The sequence below is a fragment of the Phocoena sinus genome, chromosome 9 (assembly GCF_008692025.1).
Source record: "Phocoena sinus isolate mPhoSin1 chromosome 9, mPhoSin1.pri, whole genome shotgun sequence".
Taxonomy (NCBI): Eukaryota; Metazoa; Chordata; class Mammalia; order Artiodactyla; family Phocoenidae; genus Phocoena; species Phocoena sinus.
The window spans coordinates 24,186,170-24,208,802 of record NC_045771.1 but is presented as its reverse complement, the minus strand read 5'-3'; the positions used below and the strand labels follow the sequence as shown (position 1 = coordinate 24,208,802).

The window sequence follows — 22,633 nt, the reverse complement described above, 5'->3', positions numbered from 1 at the left end:
TGGAACAGTTGGCAACATTTGAGTAGGGTTGTGGGTTAGATGGCAGTACTGTGTCCATACTGATATCCTGGCTCAAGTCATTATTTTCTGATTATGTCGGAAAATGTCCTGGTTTGTAGGAAATACACACTAAAGGTTTTGGGGATGGTGGTATATAACAGGTCATTTACTCTCAAACGAATCAAAGGTTGGCATGTTCTTTGTTACTGTATGTGCAATTTTTCTGCAAGATTGTTTTAAAACTACCCCCTCCCCTCCTCTCCCACACTTTTAAGTAATCTAGGTAATTTTAGTCAGTTATCTGATCTATCCATGTATTGATTATTACTTCCAATCTTGGGTTTGGGGCGTAGGGATGGGGAAGGCAGGCAAAGGTATGATCAGCTCATTATAGCCTACTGTGACTAAAATCTGCTTTAATCCTATGCTCATATATGGGCACAGAACACCTTTTCTCCAGGTTGGCAGAGTATAGTACCCCATGGTTTCAAAGGTAACTTATGAGAAAGTATGAGCTTTTTGCAACCTGCTTGCTATGGAAATGAGTGGGAGGGGAGGATGTCAACTACATGGAGATCTTTTGAGAAAGCTTGCAAAGACCGACATTGCTTGTGTTTTTATCAGGAACATCTGATCTTGACTAGTGGAAACGGTTCACTTCTCATATAACCTAAAATTCTCCTTGAGTTTGAAGAAGCATTTGAATCCCAGCACTAATTCTCTTTGTGTTTCTAGCTGATACAGAGAGAGATGATTTCCTGTTAGACCTCCACTCCAAGGCTGTTAGGTCGGTCCCTTTTTGTATGCTCATTGTGAATTATCCATTTAAACCAGACATGTATAATTAGAGTAGAATTACCGATACACTCAAGAAAGCAGAACTTATAAATTTGTCTAAAGCAGCATAAATTCATGGCACATAATTTAATGTTCTCTTTTCTTACTGGGCAACTAATCAATACACTGGTGTTGAGTTCTGAGCCATCTTTGGCCGGGGGAGATCTCCTGACCTTTCATTAGTGGCCAAAAGAAATGAATGAGAGAGTCAAGTACATGTATCTAGGCTAATTCCATTTTAGTTGTCTCCCTTTCATTCTCTCTCTCTTTTTTAAATTTATCTATTTTATTTTTGGCAGCACTGGGTCTTTGTTGCTGCACGCAGACTTTCTCTAGTTGCGGCGAGCGGGGGCTTCTCTTCCTGTGGAGCACGGACTCTAGGCGTGCGGCCTTCAGTAGTTGTGGCACGTGGGCCTCAGTAGTTGTGGCTTGCGGGCTCTAGAGTGTAGGCTCAGTAGTTGTGGCACATGGGCTCAGTTGCTCCACTGCATGTGGGATCTTCCCGGACCAGGGCTTGAATCCATGTCCCCTGCGTTGACAGGAGGATTCCTAACCACTGTGCCACCAGGGAAGCCCCCTTCCATTGTCTTTAAATACAAGTGTTAGATAATGGAGAGGAGAATAACAAAAGCTGGGAAGGCATGTAGAAAGCTTTTGTCCTTAATTCTATGCTGGGCAAGCTTGGCTAATAAATGCTGAGGATAAGAAATAAAGTTCCAGTGCTGTATTTCCAAAACGATCAGATGTTTTTCTCATACTTGGATACAGAGCAAGAAAGACACAGCCCTTGCCCTCTCAGACTTCGTAATTTCAAGTTGGAAGATAGATGATGAATTAATTATAATATGCTGTGATGTCACAGGGGAGCACGCACCAAGAAGAAAATACATGTGGTGTGATTCTCAACATGCCTGGCTCGTAGGAAGGGCTCCATAGTGATGTCTGTCATTGTTTCCTGTGTTTTTACCCTCCATGCTGCTGACTACTAGCATCGAACCATTCTTCCAGGAGAAGTCTGTATTTAGGGAAAAGAAGCTAAGGGAATATGGCTCACACTGAAGCTTTGGAGAAAAGGGAGGGAAGGTGGTGGGCAGGCTGTGGATTTTAGAATCTGAGGCCCTAACTGGTTTGTAGACATTTGCTGGCAGGATCTGGAGGGCAAAAACCCTGCAGGAGAGGGAAGGGTTGTGCCCTTGGTTCTCTGCTGGCCACATAGGCACTCAGTTCAGTACTGTGAATTGATTGGAGCAGAATTAACCAGGGTGGATCATTAAACATTTGTGCTATTTTGCTTAATATCCTCTAGCTTTTCATATAGAAGCTTATTTGTGTGAATTCTCCCTCTTCTGCCCTGTCATTCCAACTTTCTCCTCCAGACCCCACGTGTTGACTGTAAAATGTCAATGCACCGTTATTCCAAATGCACTAGTACCAAACGTGTCTTTGTTCTTCTGGCATTTCCAATCACTAAGCCGTCTCAACCTGTCACAGGTGGGCTCGTGCCCATCTTCTCTCTGGCCTCTTGGTGGGCGGAGCCTCTCTCCTGCCCTTTCAGGCCTTTGGTGACACCCTTAGTTAAATTCTCCCCATACAGCATCATCTACAGCTGCTGATTTGGGGCTGCTGGCATTCTCCACTCTGCCAAACCCAGCTCTGTGATAATGACAGCGTTTGCCAGCACGCTTGTGCGGTGACTCAGGAGACAGGGTGGCCAGCAAAGCAGCCTCTTTGTGGGAGTGGATTTTGAGAAGTGCTAATTCCGTGGCGGTTTGGAGATATTAATATCGTGCTGGCAGTAGATAAGCAGGCAGCAGAGGCAGCAGAGGGGCACAGAATGAGAAGAGAATCAGCCACAGCATCTTTTCCTCCTTTATCTACCCGCACATATCCCCCCTCCCCTTTTTTAAAGTAAATTCCTGGGTTTTGATGAAGAGAACCCTTAAGTGGCTTAAACACGCCTATAGACTGCTTAGCCCGGCTCACTGCATCCCCGCAGTCTGAGAGTCTAAGAACCACTAGATTTAACTGCATTCCCCAGCGACACTAAATCGTAGCATATGGTACAGTAGCCTATTGCTTACCGTCCCTCCTCCCTAAAGGGCAGCTCACCAGATGGTCTGAGTGGGGCCTTTGGTGTAATTACGACAGACACAAAGAAAGATATAACCGCCGCTCTCCCCCAGTGATATTATGCCTCTTGCTTTGCGGTACTTGGCTACAGGTAACTTTTGAAAATTTGTTTTCGCAGTTTTATTTCTGTCCATCAAAGGTCCCTTTCCACGTTGGGGGGAGGGGGAACCATGCAGATACGCTTCGTTAGTTGTCTGAGCGCCATTCCCAGTGTCCTCTTCTGAGTAGATGGAAGCCACGCACAGTGACCCCGCTTTCTTTTGCTGGTGAGGAAAAGATTCAGCACGTTGGAGAAATGTTTTTGAAGCAGGATTCTAATCTGAATATCCTGTGGTCCTAAAAGTACTGTTGGGAGTATTGCTCCAAAGCTGGTCATCACAGGGTTTATACTTTTTACTTTGTTTCCCTGACTCATGCAGTTTTTTTAAAAGATCTTTCATTCCACCCCAATGCCTCGCCCTCTCCCTCCCCCCCGCAATTCCTTCCTAGCCTCACCTCCTCCGAGCCCCCTTTGGGTTGAGGGGAGAGCCCGTGTTGGAAGTTCTGATGAGGAGAGACGCACTTTGAGTGTTACGTGAAACCAGTGTTCCCAACATTGCCAAACTGGAACACGGTATTTTCTAGTTCCCATATAGGCTAGAAAGGAGATTTTGAGAAATTTAGGTCATGCTTTTATGTGCTTTGTTTTTTTTTTAATCTGCGTGCCTGATATTTTAGAGCAGACTTTTCTTGAGGGTAGTGGCTTGTTTATAACATTCTGTAAATAGCCCTGCGTAATGTGGGCTTTTTACAGATATTTTCTGCCAGGTTTTATGTATGGATTGATATAGCATCTGACTGTACTAACCAGAAAAATGCTGAGCCAGGGGACTTGGTTATTCCTCCTTTTTATTTGGATTTCTAGCTTAGCAACTCATTGGTCTTGAAATCCTTGGCTTCCCCCTCCCTCTGCCAGGATGCGTTAAGACCTCCAGGTGCTATCTTATTATTGCTGTTGACTGAGCCCCACATGCACCTCAAGTGCTCACTGGCCTATCTTTTCTGTTGCAGAAACATTGCCGAGGCCCTTGTCAGCAAAGGTCTGGCCACGGTGATCAGGTACCGGCAGGATGACGACCAGCGGTCCTCTCACTATGATGAACTGCTCGCCGCCGAGGCCAGGTGAGATGCATAATTTAAATTAAAGTGAATGCCTTGGGTCCCAGGGCCCCACTTTTTTCTTTCCCACTGTCCTGCCCATCCCTGAGCAGAATGCGACAGAAAACAACATGCTGAGAAAGCTTGTGTTCTTTTATTATTCCAGCTTTTCCCCATCAAAAGAAAAGGGACCTCACTTCAAACTCGCAATCTAACCTTGGTTAAACACTCTTGGGCCTCTATATTTTTAAATCTGCAAAATTTAGGCATATATTAGATATGATCTTCTAGTAGATGCCGTAAAATGAATGACAGATGAGAAACTTATACGTGGTATTTTTATCTCCATCATCCTTTCCTTCCCTGGGACAAACAGTGGAGCCCTGCTTACTGTGCAGGACGTTTGCCTCGGGTTCTTCCCTGCAGAGGCCTCTGCTCCCCGGCCCCTCCCATTTGTCACCTCTAGACCTTTTGTCACGTACAAAGGAAATGAAAACATTTATTAGGAAATGAGTTTGCATTTCACACTTCTGACAGCTGGCAGGAGAGCATTTGTGAGAAGCCCTGTGACATTTTCCTTTTGTCCTTCATCCCCATGGCTGGTTGCCCCAAGGACATGCGTGCTGCTCAGCAGTATTTCTTACCAGGAGTTCCTCAAGGCTCTTTCTCATGGGGCCTTGTGTCACTGGGCGGTGCTGGGAACAAAGCGATTCCTCCAGCCTTCCCGGGAAACAGAGCCAGAACTTGGTGATGATCGCTGTTCTGACTCGGAGCTTATCAGACTGCTGGGCTCAACCAGAATGTGTCCATTGTTTCAAAGTGATTGCAGGCGCTTGCCTCACGCAGATGTTTTTCTGTGACCTAGGACGTAGTTTGTTCTAGAAGTTTGGTAATTGCCAGGTTATGCTCCACCGTTAGAGGAGGAATGAGTTTGAGCACATGCTGTCTATACTTTAGACTTCGTCACTGAGATCACTTCTCTTGCTCTTTGGCCCAGAACATTGCCCTAATACATGACATTTACCTCTAACATCATGTCACATCCTGATGGATAGGGCATCTGTAGAATGTCACACAGAATGTCAGCTAAGAAAGCCGTCTGTCAGGTTGCTGTGGCTTTTTGGATTCTTTCCTGTGGGCTTTTCCCAGTAGGACCTGCCTAGGACCTAAGTCTTCAGCACAAAGTTCAGTATCTTTGGTTGCTTGAGGCTCATTCATGTCTAGTATAAAATAATATGATGTATAGTCCATAACTGGTGTTTCTCTTCAATCCTTTCTCACTTCCTTATTCTTCTCTCCCAGCGAACTAAGCCAACTGGGCTGAAAGAACCCATAGCGGGAGATGTGCCTTCACATCTCTGACTACTATTTGATGATCTTGCTATTCTAGGAAATGGGCAATGATTAGACTGTTCTTTAGGTGGGATCTGGGGGGTGGGGGTGGGGAGGTTCATTCTGGGCATGCTCAGTCTGATCTGGTGGCAACTTGGAGAAGCGGTTATGTATTCCCAGTGTAGCAAGAGCACTTAGCAATACAGTGGGATCTAGAGTCCCATTTTCTGCCCTGGGTTCACTCTGCCACTGGTGAATATTTAACTCTGACAGGCAGGTAAACATGAAAATAATTTGCCTAGCTGCTCTGGAAAGTGAGGCCACAACAGGCTCTCTTATTATGCTGTTGTGCTACAATGTTTAACGAGGAGGCAGAGATAGGTGACATTTTTTAGGTTTTAAAAAGAAAACAGCCTTTTTAGTCTGGTACTCATTTCGAGCTGGTAGAATGTAACAAGACACTTGCCTGTTAAAGCAGTGAGCTGCCTAGAGATAATTGTGTCGAGCCACTGCTTTCAGACGGGTGGTGGAAAAACTGGCTCCGGAGTCATTGCACTGCTGCAGGTAGAGTAAACGGAGAGAAATTAAGCACTTCCCCTGGCCAGTGAGTCATTGCGCCATTGCCATGGGGCAGTACACATCTTAGAAAGCTTTAGGAGAAGTGGCCCACATGGCCTGCGAATGAGTCCTCCTTGGGGGCGGTGCTGTCCACAAGCCCGATGCCAACCCCAGCGAGAAAGACCAGAACACCTGCCAGATAGGAATGGTGGCCTTATAGCCATTGAAGACTATTTTCAGTGCAGACTGCACCCCCATTTTTGGGAAAATGATAGTCGACCTCACCGCAAGAGCACCTCTTCTCTGACACTGCTTTATTTTAGGTTGCCTTCGGTTTGAAGCACTCTGGCCCCTATGAGATATTCCCTGTGGTTTTTTTTTTTTTTTTAGTTATGTATGTATGTATGTATGTATGGCTGCGTTGGGTCTTCGTTGCTGCGCGCAGGCTTTCTCTAGTTGCGGCAAGCAGGGGCTTCTCTTGGTGCGGAGCACGGACTCTAGGTGTGCGGGCTTCAGTAGTTGCAGCACGTGGACTCAGTAGTTGTGGCTTGCGGGCTCTAGAGCACAGGCTCAGTAGTTGTGGCACACGGGCTTAGTTGCTCCGCGGCGTGTGGGATCTTCCCGGATCAGGCATCGAACCCGTGTGTCCCCTGCATTGACAGGCAGATTCTTAACCACTGCGCCACCAGGGAAGCCCTCCCTGTGCTTTTACATGCTGCTTCTGCCCCTTATCCTACCTGTCCAGTGAATATGATCTGACTTTAGGGTTGTTTTCCTCTAGATAGATGAGCTATATTTTTTTCCAGTCGGCCTTGTAATTATTATGCCCCTGTCCATGCGGTCCCTCTACCTCCCAGCTGAGTGTCCTCTGCAGATCTCATTAGCGAGTTGTTTACTCCTTTCCTTGGCCCTGAATAGAACCCCTAAACAAGAATGGCTTTGCTGTTGACCCCAAGTCTTTCACCGCTTGGACTGTCACTTAACTGTCTTTGTTTATCATCCTTCAGCCACTTTTTAAACTCCAGTGATTGTGTACTGAACCAAGCCAATTTGAATTAATTTCCCAAGTAAAATTTCTTGAGGTACTGTATCTAATGCTTTAGCAAAGGCCAAATTAGTAACATCTGCTGTGTTCATGGCAAGTCACTCATCCTGGAAGTCTTTTGGTCAATAATAAGTGGGTGAACGTAACATGGCAAGGCCAGCATTCTCTTGAGTCCCTGCCCACAGGGATGGTGGTTCCAAGAGACTTCTTTGTCCCTGTCCCCTGGATCCCTGTTGTTCTCTCTGGTTATCACTAGTGATCTCGGCATTGGTGCCCAGTGTTCTGCCATTGACTTTGCTTTCCAGAGCACTGCTTGGCCGTTAATCCTTTAAGAGGACGTTGTAAGCTTTGGGGGAAGGGCAGCCTGTTAACTCTGTCTTTTCGGGTCAGCCAGCTGCCTGCGCGGGAGTTGATGAGCTTTCTCAGGGCTCTGCAGCTGCTGCTTCCTCTGCAAGGGCGTATGATCTGCCAACCTTTCTCAGATCATCTGATGGGAGCTCAGAGAATGACGCGTTAGGCGTGTGTTGGGAGACCAGGTGAGACAGAAGAGGAAGAAGAATGCCAGTTTGCGGCTGCCTATGCTTTCAGGCGTATCCACCTGCCCGCCAGAAAGGAGCTCATCGTACCCCCCTCAGCAGCTCTGTTTCGTGTGCCTGACCCTTCTCAGTGCCTTCATTCGGATGCCTGTCTGCTTTTGGGAAACCCTCTACATGCCTCAAACACATGGCGCATCTAGAGGAAGCCACATCTTTCTTGTTTAAAGGATAAATGAACCCCTAATTCCCGACAGGCGGCCTTCCTTTCTAGTTCACTTGTCTATCATCAGCTGCCTCTTCCCTCCTTACCTTGTGTCCTGGCAAAATAAAGGTTTGGCACTTATGTGTGTATTTTTGAGCCTTGCTTCTCTGTGGGCTCCATTGAAAAGCCCTTGCTTGTGTCCCAGTCCTCTGAGAGCTCCATTGTGTCCTCCATATTCGTAGCAAAAAGAATTTAGGTACAGCTGACCCACACTTTCTGATGCCACTCCTGAACTTGGTCTCCCCCCTTTTAGGGGCATCATGTGGACTGCTTTGGCAGTGTGTCACATCATTTCTTTTCTGCACCGTTCTAATTTTTCACCCCCATATTGGCTTCCCAACATTTCCCATTCTTGTTTGACTTCAGTATTTCTCAGCCAGCGGGCCGGCTGCTTTGTCTGTCTTGATGAGTGTTCTAAGCTTAAGGCAGGGCTTTGACTCCTACAGAGAATCTCATATTCTTCTGAGGTATTTCCAAGATACTGAGCCATTATGGGGACCCTTCTTATTTTCTAAGGTATTACACAGTCTCAAACTCTGTGTATTTGATATAACACATCCTGTTTGATTTTAAACAGAACAGAATGTGAATTCCCCTAGCATTCTACAGGTCTTCCCGATGGGCTTTTGTTGAGCTCATTATGGACACTAAAGATAATCTGGCAATGCGTGGAATCAAAGCCTGGCTGTGTGCCCTGTTTTCCTTGGACATCCCGACCTGTAGGATATCATCCGTCTGCATCCACCTAAAGCTACTTTTATATTAAAATGTAATATTTGAAGGTTTCCAAGAAACCGTGAGTCTGTGGTTCATTGCAGGAAAATACAGGAGTTTGTTAGTTCACAAGTTGGGCTTTATTCCTTGAAGGTACCCGTTAATCTAAGATTTTGTGATTTCAAGATAGAATGTATATATTCAGAAAGAAATTTATGCCCCAGCTTGACAGTGGGAAAGCAGTTGTATTGAACAACCTAGGGTCTGAGCAGATTTAAATGAATTTAGATTCATTCTGGACCATACAGAATGAGGTTAGGGTTATCTCGGGAAAAGAGAAAAGGGCAGGCTCTCTCTTATCTTTTCCTGTGTGTTCTCTTTCTTGCCAGGCACACTGCAGATTAAGGAAACTGTGGTGTTGTCCTCCCTCTCGGCGAGGCAAGCGTGAGCCTGCCCTGGCTCAGCTCTGCCTGGGCTCCGAGGTCCTCCCTGACCCTGCAGGGACCTCCTGTTTTCTGATTGAGTGAACCTTGCAACTTCCCTTTTCTTTAAAAACAAAAGCAACCAGTGCTCCTGTCTGCTGACTTTTGCATCTCCAACCTCCAAACCCTGTAAACACCAGCCCTTCATTAAAACCCTATCAAATTTCTTTTGCTTTTACCCAACCAACTTGGTTGATAGCGCCCTCCCTGTTGTTAGAATTCACTCTGCTTGGACCTCTAGGAAATCTGTGTTGGCATTTCCATCACAGACTTTGATCAGAAGGCTATAAACTTGTTGGTAACTCTTCCCTAGGCCAATACCTGTAGTCATTATTAAGGGGGAAACTGTTTCAAGTACAAACCTCTCTCGGTGTTGCAGTTACTGCGTCTGCATTGGGCTTACTGACTTCCATGCTCTTGTAGCAGTGAACGGTAAATGTATTTTGCATTTTTATAATACCACTGGGAGAGAAGTATGCTTGATTTCCCGCTCCTGACTGAGCCAGAGCAGCTCCACTTTTTTTTTTTTTTTCAGAATTTTCCCACAAAATTTTAATAGGTGGAGGAAAAAAATGACTTGTGCATAAAAAAATACAAAACTTTTTTAAAGGGTCTTTCTTATCTGTGCCTTCAACTTAACTGGCATTTACAGTGCTGTTTATGAATGAAACGTGAAGACTTACCAGCATTTTTTTTTGCTCTCTGTTGCTTTAATTGGAAGAGGTCAGCATTACTGGCTTGACACTGTTCTGACTTGCGAAATGCCTTTGGTATGAAGCAGGTTTCACCTTCCTACCGATCCGGTGAGAAAACTGGTGTTGAGGTTGGGTCTGTGTTTTGAAAATTTGAAACTAATATATCTTATCACAATGTATAGACTGAATAGGACCTCTGGGTGTTGCTGTTTTTCCTATGCTCTTTTCTTACCTGTTTTCTCAGCCCCTCTTTTTCTCCCTCTGCATCATGAACACTGCCTGCCTGATATCTTTTTTATTCCATCTCTCACTTCTATTAAATTTTCCCATGAGGGCATCTCCCTGAAATTCATCTCTTCCGTCCAGCCTCTGTTCTTCTCAATAGTTTAATGGTACAGCTTTAATAAACCAAGATTTCTCGCTTTCAACCTAATGACCTGAACCAGGTGAAAATTCTCTTTGCATAAAACTAGATCCTAGTGAATACTGTTAAAAACAGAGCTTTGATTTGAAGTTTTTCTCTTTCCTTCACTGTTGAATTCCTGTAGCGCCAGAGTGCCGTTGGATTTTTGTAGGCCAGGCATTATAGAAAGCTGGAGTTGGGTGAATTACCTGCTGCCCTCTTCACCCGGCTGTGTTACATCATGCTGGTGCAAATGGGAGGCCAGCGTGAGAAAGGAGGCTGGTCTTTCTGTTAAGTATCCTAATGGGCTTCTTTTCTTCCTTAACCTGGAAGTGCACTCCCCGCTAGATTTGGGGCTTGCCCTTGCCCTGGTGGCACGGCCAGAGGTTGCTAATGAGATTCAGCACGTGTCAGTGTTGGGGGGCGTTTCACTGTTGGGGGGTAGGGTACATCAGCTCCTGCAATGGATGTGATAACAGGAAAATGCATTAAAAGAGCTGGTGTGGGGAAGTGATTTAACGATACAGCTGAATGTGGGGAAATTTAGCTTTTCCCTTTCTTCGGAAGAGATGATGCACTCAACATCCAAATAGCAGTAATCAATCTGCATTTAAGGCGGCACAAATGGCCACTTCTGGAGAGCTGTATAATATCTCCATCTCCAAACAGTTTTCTCTTTCAGGATATTAAGAGGATCTGTTCACTCTTCATCCTGTCTTTCTTCCCCACTCCCAGTTCCATCTGATACAACTCAAACTGTGAGACTCGTCTTGATGACTAGTGTGAGGGGTTTGGGGTAAAGTCGGAACCCATTAGCTTCAGCTCCTGTGTTGTACACAAGGTGTGGGTAGTTCTATAGGTCACGGTCAAATAATGAACTCACAGTAAGAAGTCCTCCTTGCCCAGTCTTTCCTGTAATTATTAATCTGCACTGGTTGTGTTCTTTCAGAGGAAGTTGTTCTAGACGAACCTTCCTAATTAACTTGGTCCCCCCCTCCACCCAGCTGTGACCGTTTGTCCACAGCACCTTGTCTGTTCTCTACCATCTCAGTGTTCTCTTGGCTAAAAGGCTCTAGTTCCTCTCACACAAGCCCTAAGTATTTGAGGTTTCAAAATATTTCCAACATATTTCAAAACACACTTGAAGATTATCATACTGGGAACATAATTTTAATCCCAAATAAGTTATAATAATAAAGTGATAACATTTGACCCTTGACATTTTTGAATGTCTCATAACTTGACTCCCTAAACCACTGGTTCCCATAGGATGGTCCTCAGACCAGTAGCGTCATTTTCACCGGGGAACTTATTAGACATGTGAGTTCTCAGGTCTCCCCACATCTCCATTGCCCCAGACCTACCGAATCAGAAACTGGGGTTGAGTCCCAGCAATCTCTTTTCACGCGTCCTTCAGGTTGTTGTAATGCACATGAAAATTTGAGAACCACTGCCCTAAACAATTCACCACTGTTTTGTTTTGTTTTGGTTTTTAAGAAAAAATCAAAATGTGTGTAATTTACGGCACATTAGTAATTTAATAGTTGGAATTGTAACCATGTGTAAAAGGTAATAGAGACTAAGGCATGGAATGGATAAGCTTTCGATCTCTTTGGATTTCTGTCCTAGCTATGCCTTCCCTGCCAGCCATACTTGTTCCTCACCAAGCCCATTGAATAGTTCTGTATTCCTTCCCTGTGACCTCTCTTTCCCCTTCCTCATACCCTGCGTTCGTGGCTTCTGAACTGAATTCCTTCTGAGTAGCCTCTACCAGCTCTTGGCTAATTTAATGTGAAACGATCTTAAGGGTTGCTGTGCTTGCTTGATTTGCCTCATCTGCGGTGTCAGGGGGCTGAGTGGGTCGGAGAGCCGAGTGTCTATTACAGATATCCCTATCCTACTTTTGCTCTAATCCTTGGAAATCTCTCCAGAGGACTGTAGTTCAAATAATTAATCACCAGTACATCAATGCACCGAATTTTATAGCTACTTGTGAAGGGGAAGTCTCCTTCATAGCTTCCTTTCGTTTGTAAGACTCTTTGCATCTAAATTTCTTGTAAACTCCCTCATGCATATGTTATCTCCTCAGCTGCCCCTGACTCCCCTCCTCCAGCTCTGGGCCTGGAAGTTGAGAAGGCTTACTTCCCATGCCTCTTGCTTCTGCATCAAGTTCAGAGAGCCAGATCTCAAGTGGATGGCAGTGAATCTTTTCCAGCAGGTCCCTGTAAGTGTACTCACATCGGAAAAAACCATTTTTCCCAGCAGTAAGCCTGTTGCGTCTTTTGACTGAGGAAAAAGCATTAAAATGTTCTCTAATTTATTCATTTTACAGTAACAAACATCAGGTGCATTGGGGGAGAAAATAAAATGTGTGGTCTAGTGGGGTTTTGGATGAGCAAGTAAATAATTGCAAATATAATTATAAGCATGGAGATACCAGTGGGTACCTGGGACGGAGCACCTAAATCAACGGGTTTATCCACAAATAGAGTCCACAAGGCAAGGCGTGTTCTGTCTGGGTTGCCTTGGGAAAGGGAGATGGAAGACAGGAATAGTGCTTTGCTGACCTGTGACACAGCCATTCCACTTCCGTGAATTTATTCTAAGGAATAATTAGGGAGGTGCCTGACAGTTTAAGAGTTATTCCTTTGGCATTATTTATAGTACCGGAAGTATTATACTGGACTATTAACATTCACATAAATATCTAGCAGTAGGCAATTGAGTAAATTATGGAATGTGTATCATGTTATGGACTTACGTGAAGTTATTCAAAATGATGTAATAAAACTAATACTACAAGGAAGTGTTCATTTAGTTATTGTTTCTGGGGGAAAAAACAATCGCCAGACTTTTCCCACAATTTAAGTGGGTGGGTATGTGTATATAAACACTTAGAAATTTTGTTAATGATGCTTTTATCTTGGAATTGAATTACGCATCGTTCTTTCTCCTGCTTTTTCTCTGGCCCTGTATTTCTGTATTGTCTCTGTGATCAAGACATGAAAACATTTGGGACTTCCCTGACGGTCCAGTGGTTAAGACTCTGCGCTTCCACTGCAGGGGTTGTGGGTTTGATCCTGGTCGGGGAGCTAAGTTCCTGAATTCCACATGGCACGGCCAAAAAATAAAAATAAATAAAAAGATATGAAAAAATTATAAAACCAGTGTCATTGAGGCAATTTTGAGTTGTCATTGCCTCTCATCTCATCTCACCTTTCTGCAGTCTTGTCCTCTCAAGAAGACTTTATTTATTTTTTATAAATTTATTTATTTTATTTATGGCTGCGTTGGGTCTTCGTTGCTGCACGCGGGCTTTTCTCTGGTTGCAGCGAGCGGGGGCTACTCTTCGTTGAGGTGCACGGGCTTCTCATTGCAGTGGCTTCTCTTCTTGGGAGCATGGGTTCTAGGCGCACGGGCTTCAGTAGTGGTGGCACATGGGCTCAGCAGTTGTGGCTCGCGGGCTCTAGAGCGCAGGCTCAGTAGTTGTGGCACATGGGCTTAGTTGCTCCGCGGCATGTGGGATCTTCCCAGACCAGGGCTTGAACCCGTGTCTCCTGCATTGGCAGGCGGATTCTTAACCACTGCACCACCAGGGAAGCCCCTCAAGAAGACTTTAGACTGACACTGACCATTTCTACCTGCTCTAGTAGTCCTTTGGTCCTAATCTGGGACAGCGTGGTCTGCTTGTGTTTCCCATGAATCTAATATTGGGCTACGTCTTCTCTGGTGATTCTCTGCCAGAGCTCAGTTTTTCCCCCTCTCTTAACCTGAGCACAGCAGGTCAGATGTCACACCTGGTGGAACAGCAATGCGTCTTCGTTTCTTCTTATATTAGTTTTCGATGAGGTGGCCCAGAGTTCCTTGTTATTTGCTCCGCTGCCTCATAATACCTCCTGACTCGTTAGTTCACTGACCTCCCGTTGACCACAGCACTCAATTTCCTCCTTTCCAGTCTCTGTACTCTCCATCTTTTCTGTCTTATCAGTAATTCTGGTTTTGTTGAAAATACAGCTGCATAAGGCCCACCCACCATTGTGCACCTGTGCCTGCTCTGCGTCTCATTTTCCGAGTGTCAGGACCTGGTTGCTTCTTCCCGCTGCCAAGGAACCAGTAGAAAGACCAAAGGAGGTGTTCCTTTTTGCTGTGCTTCACTGCTGTATTCATCAGTATGATCTGATACACAATGAAAGCTTCTTTAGAACTTTAGCAAGTTGCTCATTCTTTGTTCTGCTTTTTATCCTTTTCCGTTGGAATTATTTTCCTTTCTCCTCAGTCATTTACCCTGTATTATCTAGTAGGTGTTTCTGACAATCCTGCCACTTGGTTCCATTTCACTGTTTATGGTGGCTGGAGCTTTGCTCCCGTCACTGCCTTTCAGACTATTGACCATCTCCTCTAGCTGTAGGACTCTTGAAGAAGGGAGTGAGAGGCTTTTGTTCTTGATGCACTTTTGCTTCTGCTTAGAGGCCAGGCTTTCAGCTCTTCTGCCTTGCCCCACTCCAAGTAGCAAAACCAAGATGTCTGCGACCTGGAGCATATATCGTGAACCTGCACCTCCAGGAGAGCCAGCAAGCCTCACTCTTCTGCGCCCTGCACTCAGTTGGCATTATCCATGTCTCCAATCTGAAATATCTTCCACTCTGCATTAGTCAGCGGGGCGTTTGTTCAGCTTTACTAGACACAACGGTCATTGAACTAGGCGACCCTGAGTTTAAAACTATGTGACATAGATCTGTGTTAAGTACCGTAACGAGTATTAAGGATAGAATTCTAACCCTCAAAGGGCCTGTAGTCTAGCTGTAGAAATAAAGTGAACACATGATACAATTTGAAAATACTGCATTGCAGTTTAAACTGCATGATGAACTGAGTGATACACGTGCATGTACCCATTCACATGTATAATTCTGCCATTTCAGAGTAGTTCATAGATACTTCCAGTGTTCAAACAGCCCCCCACCTAGGACCCCAGGTTAACAATTCCTACGTGACAATTGTTTTATGATTGTGGTGAGGTGGTGGCTACTGATAAGCTGAATTCTTTTCTTTCTCTAGTGTGGATCTATAAAGACAGTGTAATGAATAACTTGGACGTAGGGGGCCTGGGGCAGATGGACCTAATTGAATTAGAAGGAGTAATGTGGAAATGGTGGGAAGACATAAACTCTGGGGCCCGTGAAAGCCAAGCATTATACTTTCCACTCGATGGATGTCACAGGCTGGTGGTCTTTGTTATGGGTATAAGTAGGGGAGCAAAATGAAAAAATCAATTCTGTGGAGAAGTCATGCAGCAGTGGTGTGCACCCTCAAAGGGACCTGAGTGGATTTAAAATATTCCTGATGTTATCTTGGAATAAATTGCTGTGGGCCTGGCCCAGGGGGGTTACAAAAAAGCCAAGTGAGCACAGTAGGAAGGAAGTTTTGGATGCAGGCAAGGAAGCAGAAGCACAGTTAAGGGACATTGTGGTTCCTGGTTACCAAGACAGTGTTGTTAAAGGGGAATGATGAATTCAGGGCCTCCTGATCTTCCTCGGCATTTCCCTGCTACCTCTCTGTGGTATGCTTTCTGTCACTTTATTTTCTTTGAATGCCTTTATGTATGAAAGTGGTTCTTTTTGAACTGGGAAACTGTTGGAGTTCCCATGCCCCAGAAAAATTCATATATATAATTCTACTACCACTTCAGGTTAGCTAATAGGTATTCCCAGCATCCTACGTAAAGCCCACTTATGTCGCCAGGTTAAGAATTCCTCGTGTGGCAACTATTTTATGATTGGGATAAGGTTGAATCTAGGTTGATAAGGTTGAATCTAACCAAAGTCTTTGAACTTTTTTTGTAAACTCACAAAAATATTCAGAATAATAATCTATACATTGAAATTAAGGTCATGGCCTCTTTGTTGGCACAAGATGAACTAATGACACAAGATGTCAGTGGTGCTAAGGCTTGTGCCTTGGAGAAGGAGGTTTTCTGCCTGTGCAAGGGGCCCCAAAACCGAAGAGCAAACTGTTTCTTCATATAAAGCGTGCTAGGTTCTAATTCTGTTGCGCTAAGCTAGCCGGGCTAATCTCCCTTTAACAACCTCCCTGCCTGCCTTTGCAGAGTTGATGGTTTTTATCTTCTAGTGGGAAGGCAGAAGTATCTCATACAGAAGAATTTCAGACTTCGTTGGTTAAAGGGAATAGTTTTCCAGTGATCTGAATGGGGTTCCTCTTCCACGCTATAGCTTCTAGAAGCTTCTAGAAGCAACCTAGAAAGCTGAGTTTTCATCCCTGTCCTTTACTGTTACCTCTTTGTAGGTATGTGGACGTTACTCACTTTTCCTGGCTGGTGACGATTTCTGTCCATTATTGACACTGCTGGTTGTTGCCATCTTTGTCCTGCGGCTGCTTGGAGAAGAAAGCCTCTGAGAGGAGCAGCCTGTGTTCTGCCCCCCTGCTTCCTTTCTCCTGGCTGGCCTGAGCTCCAGCCTGCCTTTGTGAGAAAGCAGCTATTAAGCAGACACAGCAGGTGAAGCTTAGAAGTCTGGAGTTTCATTCCTTGCCTAATGAAAAGGGATGTTGAGCCGTGGTTGCAGCCTGCAGGCAGCATGGAGAGGGGAGTTGGTGTTTGCTCTGTGGAGCAGGTATCAGTGGAAGCAAACCTGCTACCTTTATACCCTCCCAGGTCTCAAAGACAGAGGGCCCCAAACCTATCCCAGAGAAGGTGGGTTATGTAAGATACAGGGGTAGCCGCACCAGGAAATAATGATAAGGCAGCAGAACCAGGATCTTCCTGTTTTTATTTTCCTTATATACAACTGTTAGTAGGCAGGCATGTCATATATGGATGCTTGCATCCCGGAACAAAGGTATATATTATATTCCTTTCATTAACCGCACTGTGGTAAGCCTACCACTCTTGGTGTTTGCTCCTTACCTCTTTGAGATAAAAGCATGAATCTCTTTCTTTTTTTTTCTATATCTTTATTGGAGTATAATTGCTTTACAGTGTTGTTAGTTTCTGCTGTACAACAAAGTGAATCAGCTAAATGTATGCATATATCCCCATATCACCTCCCTCCCAGCCTCCTGCACTGGGCGGTTCCCCCAGATCCCCTCCCTTCCCCCTCCCCTCCCCCTCCCGTGGCATCAGCCTTGTGTCAGGCTGAGGGAGGTTTTCTGGGGATGGCTCACCTGGTGTCGTTTCTGCAGCAGCTGGCAAACAAGAACCAAAGCAACCTCAGCACAGGGAGGGAGACTCAAGCTGGCACTTGAGACCGTTTAGCTACTCAGTGATCCCTCACACTTTGCCGTCTGGGTTCAGCATACCACTTATACTTTAGAGGGCTTCCTGGGCGGGCAGCATTTGTGCTTAGTGTCTACAAATTATTAACTTTCAATTTTGTCTTTGTTTTTTTTTTTTTGGTACGTGGGCCTCTCCCTGCTGTGGCCTCTTCCGTTGCGGAGCACAGGCTCCGGACGCGCAGGCTCAGCGGCCATGGCTCATGGGCCCAGCCGCTCCGCGGCATGTGGGATCTTCCCAGAACACAGCACGAACCCGTGTCCCCTGCATCGGCAGGCGGACTCTCAACCACTGCGCCACCAGGGAAGCCCTTGTCTCTGTTTTGCTAAGAACTATTTCTCAGTTTAAATATCATGTTGCCTGAAATTTATCTAATTTAGCAATTGTATCTAAAGTGTGAAAAGATGAAGTCTTTGAAGGTTTTTCCAAAATTAATGCCTGAATGTAAACAAGTATCTAATTTTTTTTTAGGAACAAGGTAAGAGAATTTCTTCTTTTAATATTAAGACTTACTTCACTGTATGACAGTAAAATTAAGTGAGAAAGAGAAAAATAAATACCATATGCTAACACATATATATGGAATCTAAAAAAAAAACTGATTCTGAAGAACCTAGGGGCAGGACAGGAATAAAGACACAGACTTAGAGAATGGCCGCATAGCACAGGGAGATCAGCTTGGTGACCACCTAGCGGGTGGGATAGGGAGGGTGGGAGGGAGATGCAAGAGGGAGGAGATATGGGGATATATGTATATGTATAGCTGATTCACTTTGTTATAAAGCAGAAACTAACACACCATTGTAAAGCAATTATACTCCAATAAAGATGTTAAAAAATAAATAAAACAATGAAACAGGGCTTCCCTGGTGGCGCAGTGGTTGAGAGTCCGCCTGCCGTTGCAGGAAACACGGGTTCGTGCCCCGGTCCGGGAAGATCCCACATGCCGTGGAGTGGCTGGGCCCGTGAGCCATGGCCACTGAGCCTGCGCGTCCAGAGCCTATGCTCCGCAACAGGAGAGGCCACAACAGTGAGAGGCCCGTGTACCTCAAAAAAAAACAAAAAAACAATGAAACAGAAAAGACTTAATTTTAAAGAGTTCTGGATTGTTTCAGATGTCATATGTACACTATTATCCGTATTTTCTGCTTTGGGGTATTATGTTTTTCCCCTTGGGGTGGTATGTTTAATCTTGGTTAAGTGCTGAATTTCTGCTTATGGCACAAAGCTACTTTGGGGTCACAGAGAGAAGGCAGAATTGTAGGTTACCAGCTCACCATTTTTGCCTTGAGAACCTGTATTCTGACTTACTGCCCAGGCCCTGTTCTTTTTTCCTCGTAGTATATGAGGTGCTCTCCAACCCCCAGGAAAGGCCAGGAGTTCAGCAGTGTTCTCCGTGAACCATCTGTTTATTGGGCAGGTCCATGTATTTTGGTTGTTAGAAGAGGAGGCGGCTGTGGGCAACCTGTGCCCACGTGAGACCTGCAGAAAGCTGAGCAGGCCTCGCCTAGAAGAAAGGCGACTTACCTCAGGGTGGCAGTGAGCTCTTGCCTTGCCTCGCTGCGGGTTTGTTCCCAAGCCCCCTCCTTGGAGTTTATGGTAGCAAAATGGGGAAAGCCTGCTGATGGCAGAGGAGGCTGTAGAAGCAGGACACAAGCAGGATGTACACAGGGCTTTGGGAGATGGAAGAGTTAGAGCTACCATTAGTGTGCAGATCCCAAGGGACCAGGGGCTAAACCTGGTCCGTGGTCATTATCAGACACCCTGAACAGTAAATCACTGGACTGAAATTAAATGGAGCAGTTGTGACCCATTTGCAATTTCTAAAGCTGAAACCCTTGATTCAGATTCAGGAGGAATCATGGGAGTCAAGGAACTTGGAAATGTTTTCTTTCAGCCAACAGTTCAGATTAGAATGAGTGTATGATTTTTTTCTTAATTCTGTACTTTGACTTCTTCCCCTCATCATGGAGTGGAAACTGGGTGGTAAGGGAAGTGTTTTGTTTGTCGTATCTGAACAGAAGGTGTTTCAAATCAGTTGAGTGAGAGACAAGTCCCCTGGGTTGGAAAAAGGGGCAAGTGGGGAGTGATAAGGGTCCAAGTATGTGAGAAATGACTGTTCCACTTTGCACTCAGCAACACCCACCCAGTTTGATTTGTGAATTGGTTTTAGAAAGTTAGGACCTGAGAGTAATGCCTCTACTCCTGCTCATTAGTGGAGCCCGAGTGGGAAGAAAGTTGCAGTGTGGTTCCTAGTGTGAGCGTCCGACCTGTTGACCCTGGCCTGGGCAGTTTACTTTAACACTTTCTCTGGAATATGGAAACCCTAGAAAGTCTAGTTCATGGAGCAGTCACACTCCTGAACCTCTTCCTCAGTCTGTAAACACAGCAGTGTTCCCTGTGTGGGTCTGCAGGCTGGCAGTGTGCGCAAAGGTCTTGACTAATGGTGTCATCGCTAAGTGATGTACTCGTCACCTTTGATTCTGCGGTCCTTCATTGTTACATGAGTGATCATCATGTCCCTGAAGCTACCACTCAAGGGATTAGGAGGCAAAAGGTGGGAGATCGGAGCAAACCAGCCAGTGGTCAGATGTGTGTCCCAGGGTCCCCTGCTAAACCAAGTGTTATTACAGCCTGAGACTGATTGAAAATGAGGCTTAATGTCAGTTGTGTACCTTTGCTAATTTCTCCCCCCATCCTTTTTTTTTTTCTTCAGCCGTGCGGTGCAGCTTGCCATATCTTAGTTCCCTGCCTGGGGATCGAACCCGGGCCGGTGGTGAAAGTGCCAAGCTCTAAGCACTGGACTGCCAGGGAATTCCCTTCTTCCCCATTATTAAAAAGACTTTTCAGTACAGTATTGCTTCATCCAGGGCAACTTATCTTTTTACTTGGGAGGAACTTATTTCCATTAGAATTGGAACACTAGCTACATATTTTTGCATTTAAAATGTTTCATGTGATTAAACACAGAAAGAAACGTTATTACTTCTGTTTTTTAGGAATGTGCTCTTCCAACTGATTCTTCTCTTGTGCCTAGAACGATGCCTTTCCTTTGGAAACAAGTTCTGGAGCTCTCTTTGATAACCAGGCACACTGTTAGCAGTAACTAGCAGCCAGCTTGTGGTAACTGGGCTTATAGGGGAAGAGCAGGAGTGTACCCTCCCCACCTCCCAATGCTCTGGCCGAGACTGGCTGCTCAGCAGCGTGCCCTGTGTAGTGACATGTGACCATCGGACCAACATCTCTTCCTGCCACCTTTTCCCACCCTCCTTACCCCTTCCCAGTGTGATTTGTATTGTCATCGGGCTTCTTTTCTTTTTTCTTCTTTCTTTACAGGGCTATTAAGAATGGTAAAGGATTGCATAGCAAGAAGGAAGTGCCTATCCACCGTGTCGCAGACATATCTGGGGTGAGTTGTGTCCGTGAATGGAGCTGTGTGGCTCCGAGGCGCCAGGAGCTTGGCTGCTTATTCACCGAAGGACCTCAGTTGATGTGTTTTCTGTAGCTCATTCGTTTTCAGGCACTGAATGTGAATTTTTCCATGGCTTCTCCTAATGCACCTACAGAGATCCTGTTTTATACTCCAGGAAAACAGAATTTAAACAAGGGCATAAAACCGCCTATCTCTTCACCTGAATGTTTACTGAGTTGCTTTTCCCTTTTCTTATTATCATGAGTTAGGAGATATTTCTTTTGAGTTGTATTAAAATAAAATTACCTTTAAAAAAAAAATCCCTGTTTAGTTCTGTGACTGGAAAGTCTTAGTGGAGAAAGGTCAAATACAGGTTCTAGGACAGGTTTAGGAATTAATCCTAATTAATCCTAATCAACTAGGGAGAAGTATGTGAGCATCCTTTGAGCTAACAGGTATACTAGATGATATAGGAGAAGAGATGATGCAGATACTTTTGAGCTCCCTAAAAGCTGTGTCCAAACGACTATTTCATGATCAGGATGCTACCCTTGCATATTTAGGAACTTTCATTGGCTGAATTAGACTCCTTTGTTAGTTGAGGGGGTTTATTCACTTACTCAGCAAGTGCCTACTGTGCCTGGAACTGCTCTAGGCAGAAAATGTAACAATGAACAGAACTGATAATGTCCCTACATGCAAGTGGGAAAGGGAGACAATAGCAATGCCAGGCAGCAGCGACTGCTCTGAGGAATGGAACAGATCAAGGCAGTAGTGAGGGTTCAGGGGTTGATTTTGATCAGGTGGCCGGGGGAAGGCCTTCTGGCTGTCAGTTTCACCCTCTGTTCCTGGGACACACACCATCCAGTTCAACTCCCATAGTCACTAATGGGTAAGGAGGGGCTCCAGGTCATGTGTAGGGAGGAGCACACAGCCCAAGGGACATGACAGAGGAAGGGTAGTCAGTCTTAGCGTGGACACTTGGGAAGCTTGCCTTGGGCACAAGAAGAAAATACTACCGTAAACAGAAGCTCAGCCAGGCCCACAGCAGTGATGAATTCCAGTGTATCTTATGTTGTGTTCCCAAGCCTGGCTCAGGCTTTGCCTGTGGTTCCTTGTGGTGGCTTCTAGCCTGTCTCGGCAGCTCTCCTTTGCCTGGGTGTGGTCGTCCCCTGTTGGCTTTAATCACTGGGATTCTGTTGAGCTTTTCCCTCTCTGTAGCAGTCACTGCAGACTACAGATTGCACAGTGTGGCAATTAATTAATTAGACTTCCATCAAGACGTCGTGCCACTGTTTAACGAGCAAGGTACATCACTGTGCGTTCCTCGTAGCTCAAGTCCAGAGAAGCCCAGAAAACCTGTTACTAATGGCCTTTGAGCCACAGGTGACTGTGTTGTATCTCCTGAGGCTCATGGTTCACAGGTGACTTTCCCAGCAAGCTGGTATCAGACCAGTTTTCCCTGTGGTTTAGCGTGCTGTGTTATTGTTCGTGTGTATATTAACTTCTATATGTATCTGCTGTGGCATTCTCAACAATATTTCCTTTAATATCATTCTCTTGGTGAAGTCAAAGGGTAATTTTTTTGGTTATTCAACTGCAGGGGGACAGTGCTGTAAAATACCTATTTTGGAAAACATAGTGGTGACTCCTGCACTAATGGCAGATATGCCCACCCAAAAGCTCATGTCTGGCCCATACTCCAGGGCCATCTAGAAGCTGAATTCAGCCTTGGGGATGGTGCTGTGTTTTGGCCTGTGGAGTTCCTATTCTTGCTTAGATTTCCTATTGGCATCGAGGTG

At 45.3% G+C, this 22,633-nt stretch overlaps 1 protein-coding gene across 2 annotated transcripts in view; it reads left to right on the top strand.

Annotated features, from left to right (window-relative positions):
- Positions 1-22,633, top strand: part of SND1 (staphylococcal nuclease and tudor domain containing 1) — a 420,353-nt gene that overhangs the window by 230,342 nt on the left and 167,378 nt on the right. For both annotated transcript variants that reach the window (XM_032642818.1, XM_032642817.1), the window contains 2 exons: positions 4,018-4,128; positions 20,756-20,828. In XM_032642818.1, the coding sequence (XP_032498709.1) occupies positions 4,018-4,128; positions 20,756-20,828 (184 nt within the window). The remainder of the gene's footprint in view (positions 1-4,017; positions 4,129-20,755; positions 20,829-22,633) is intronic.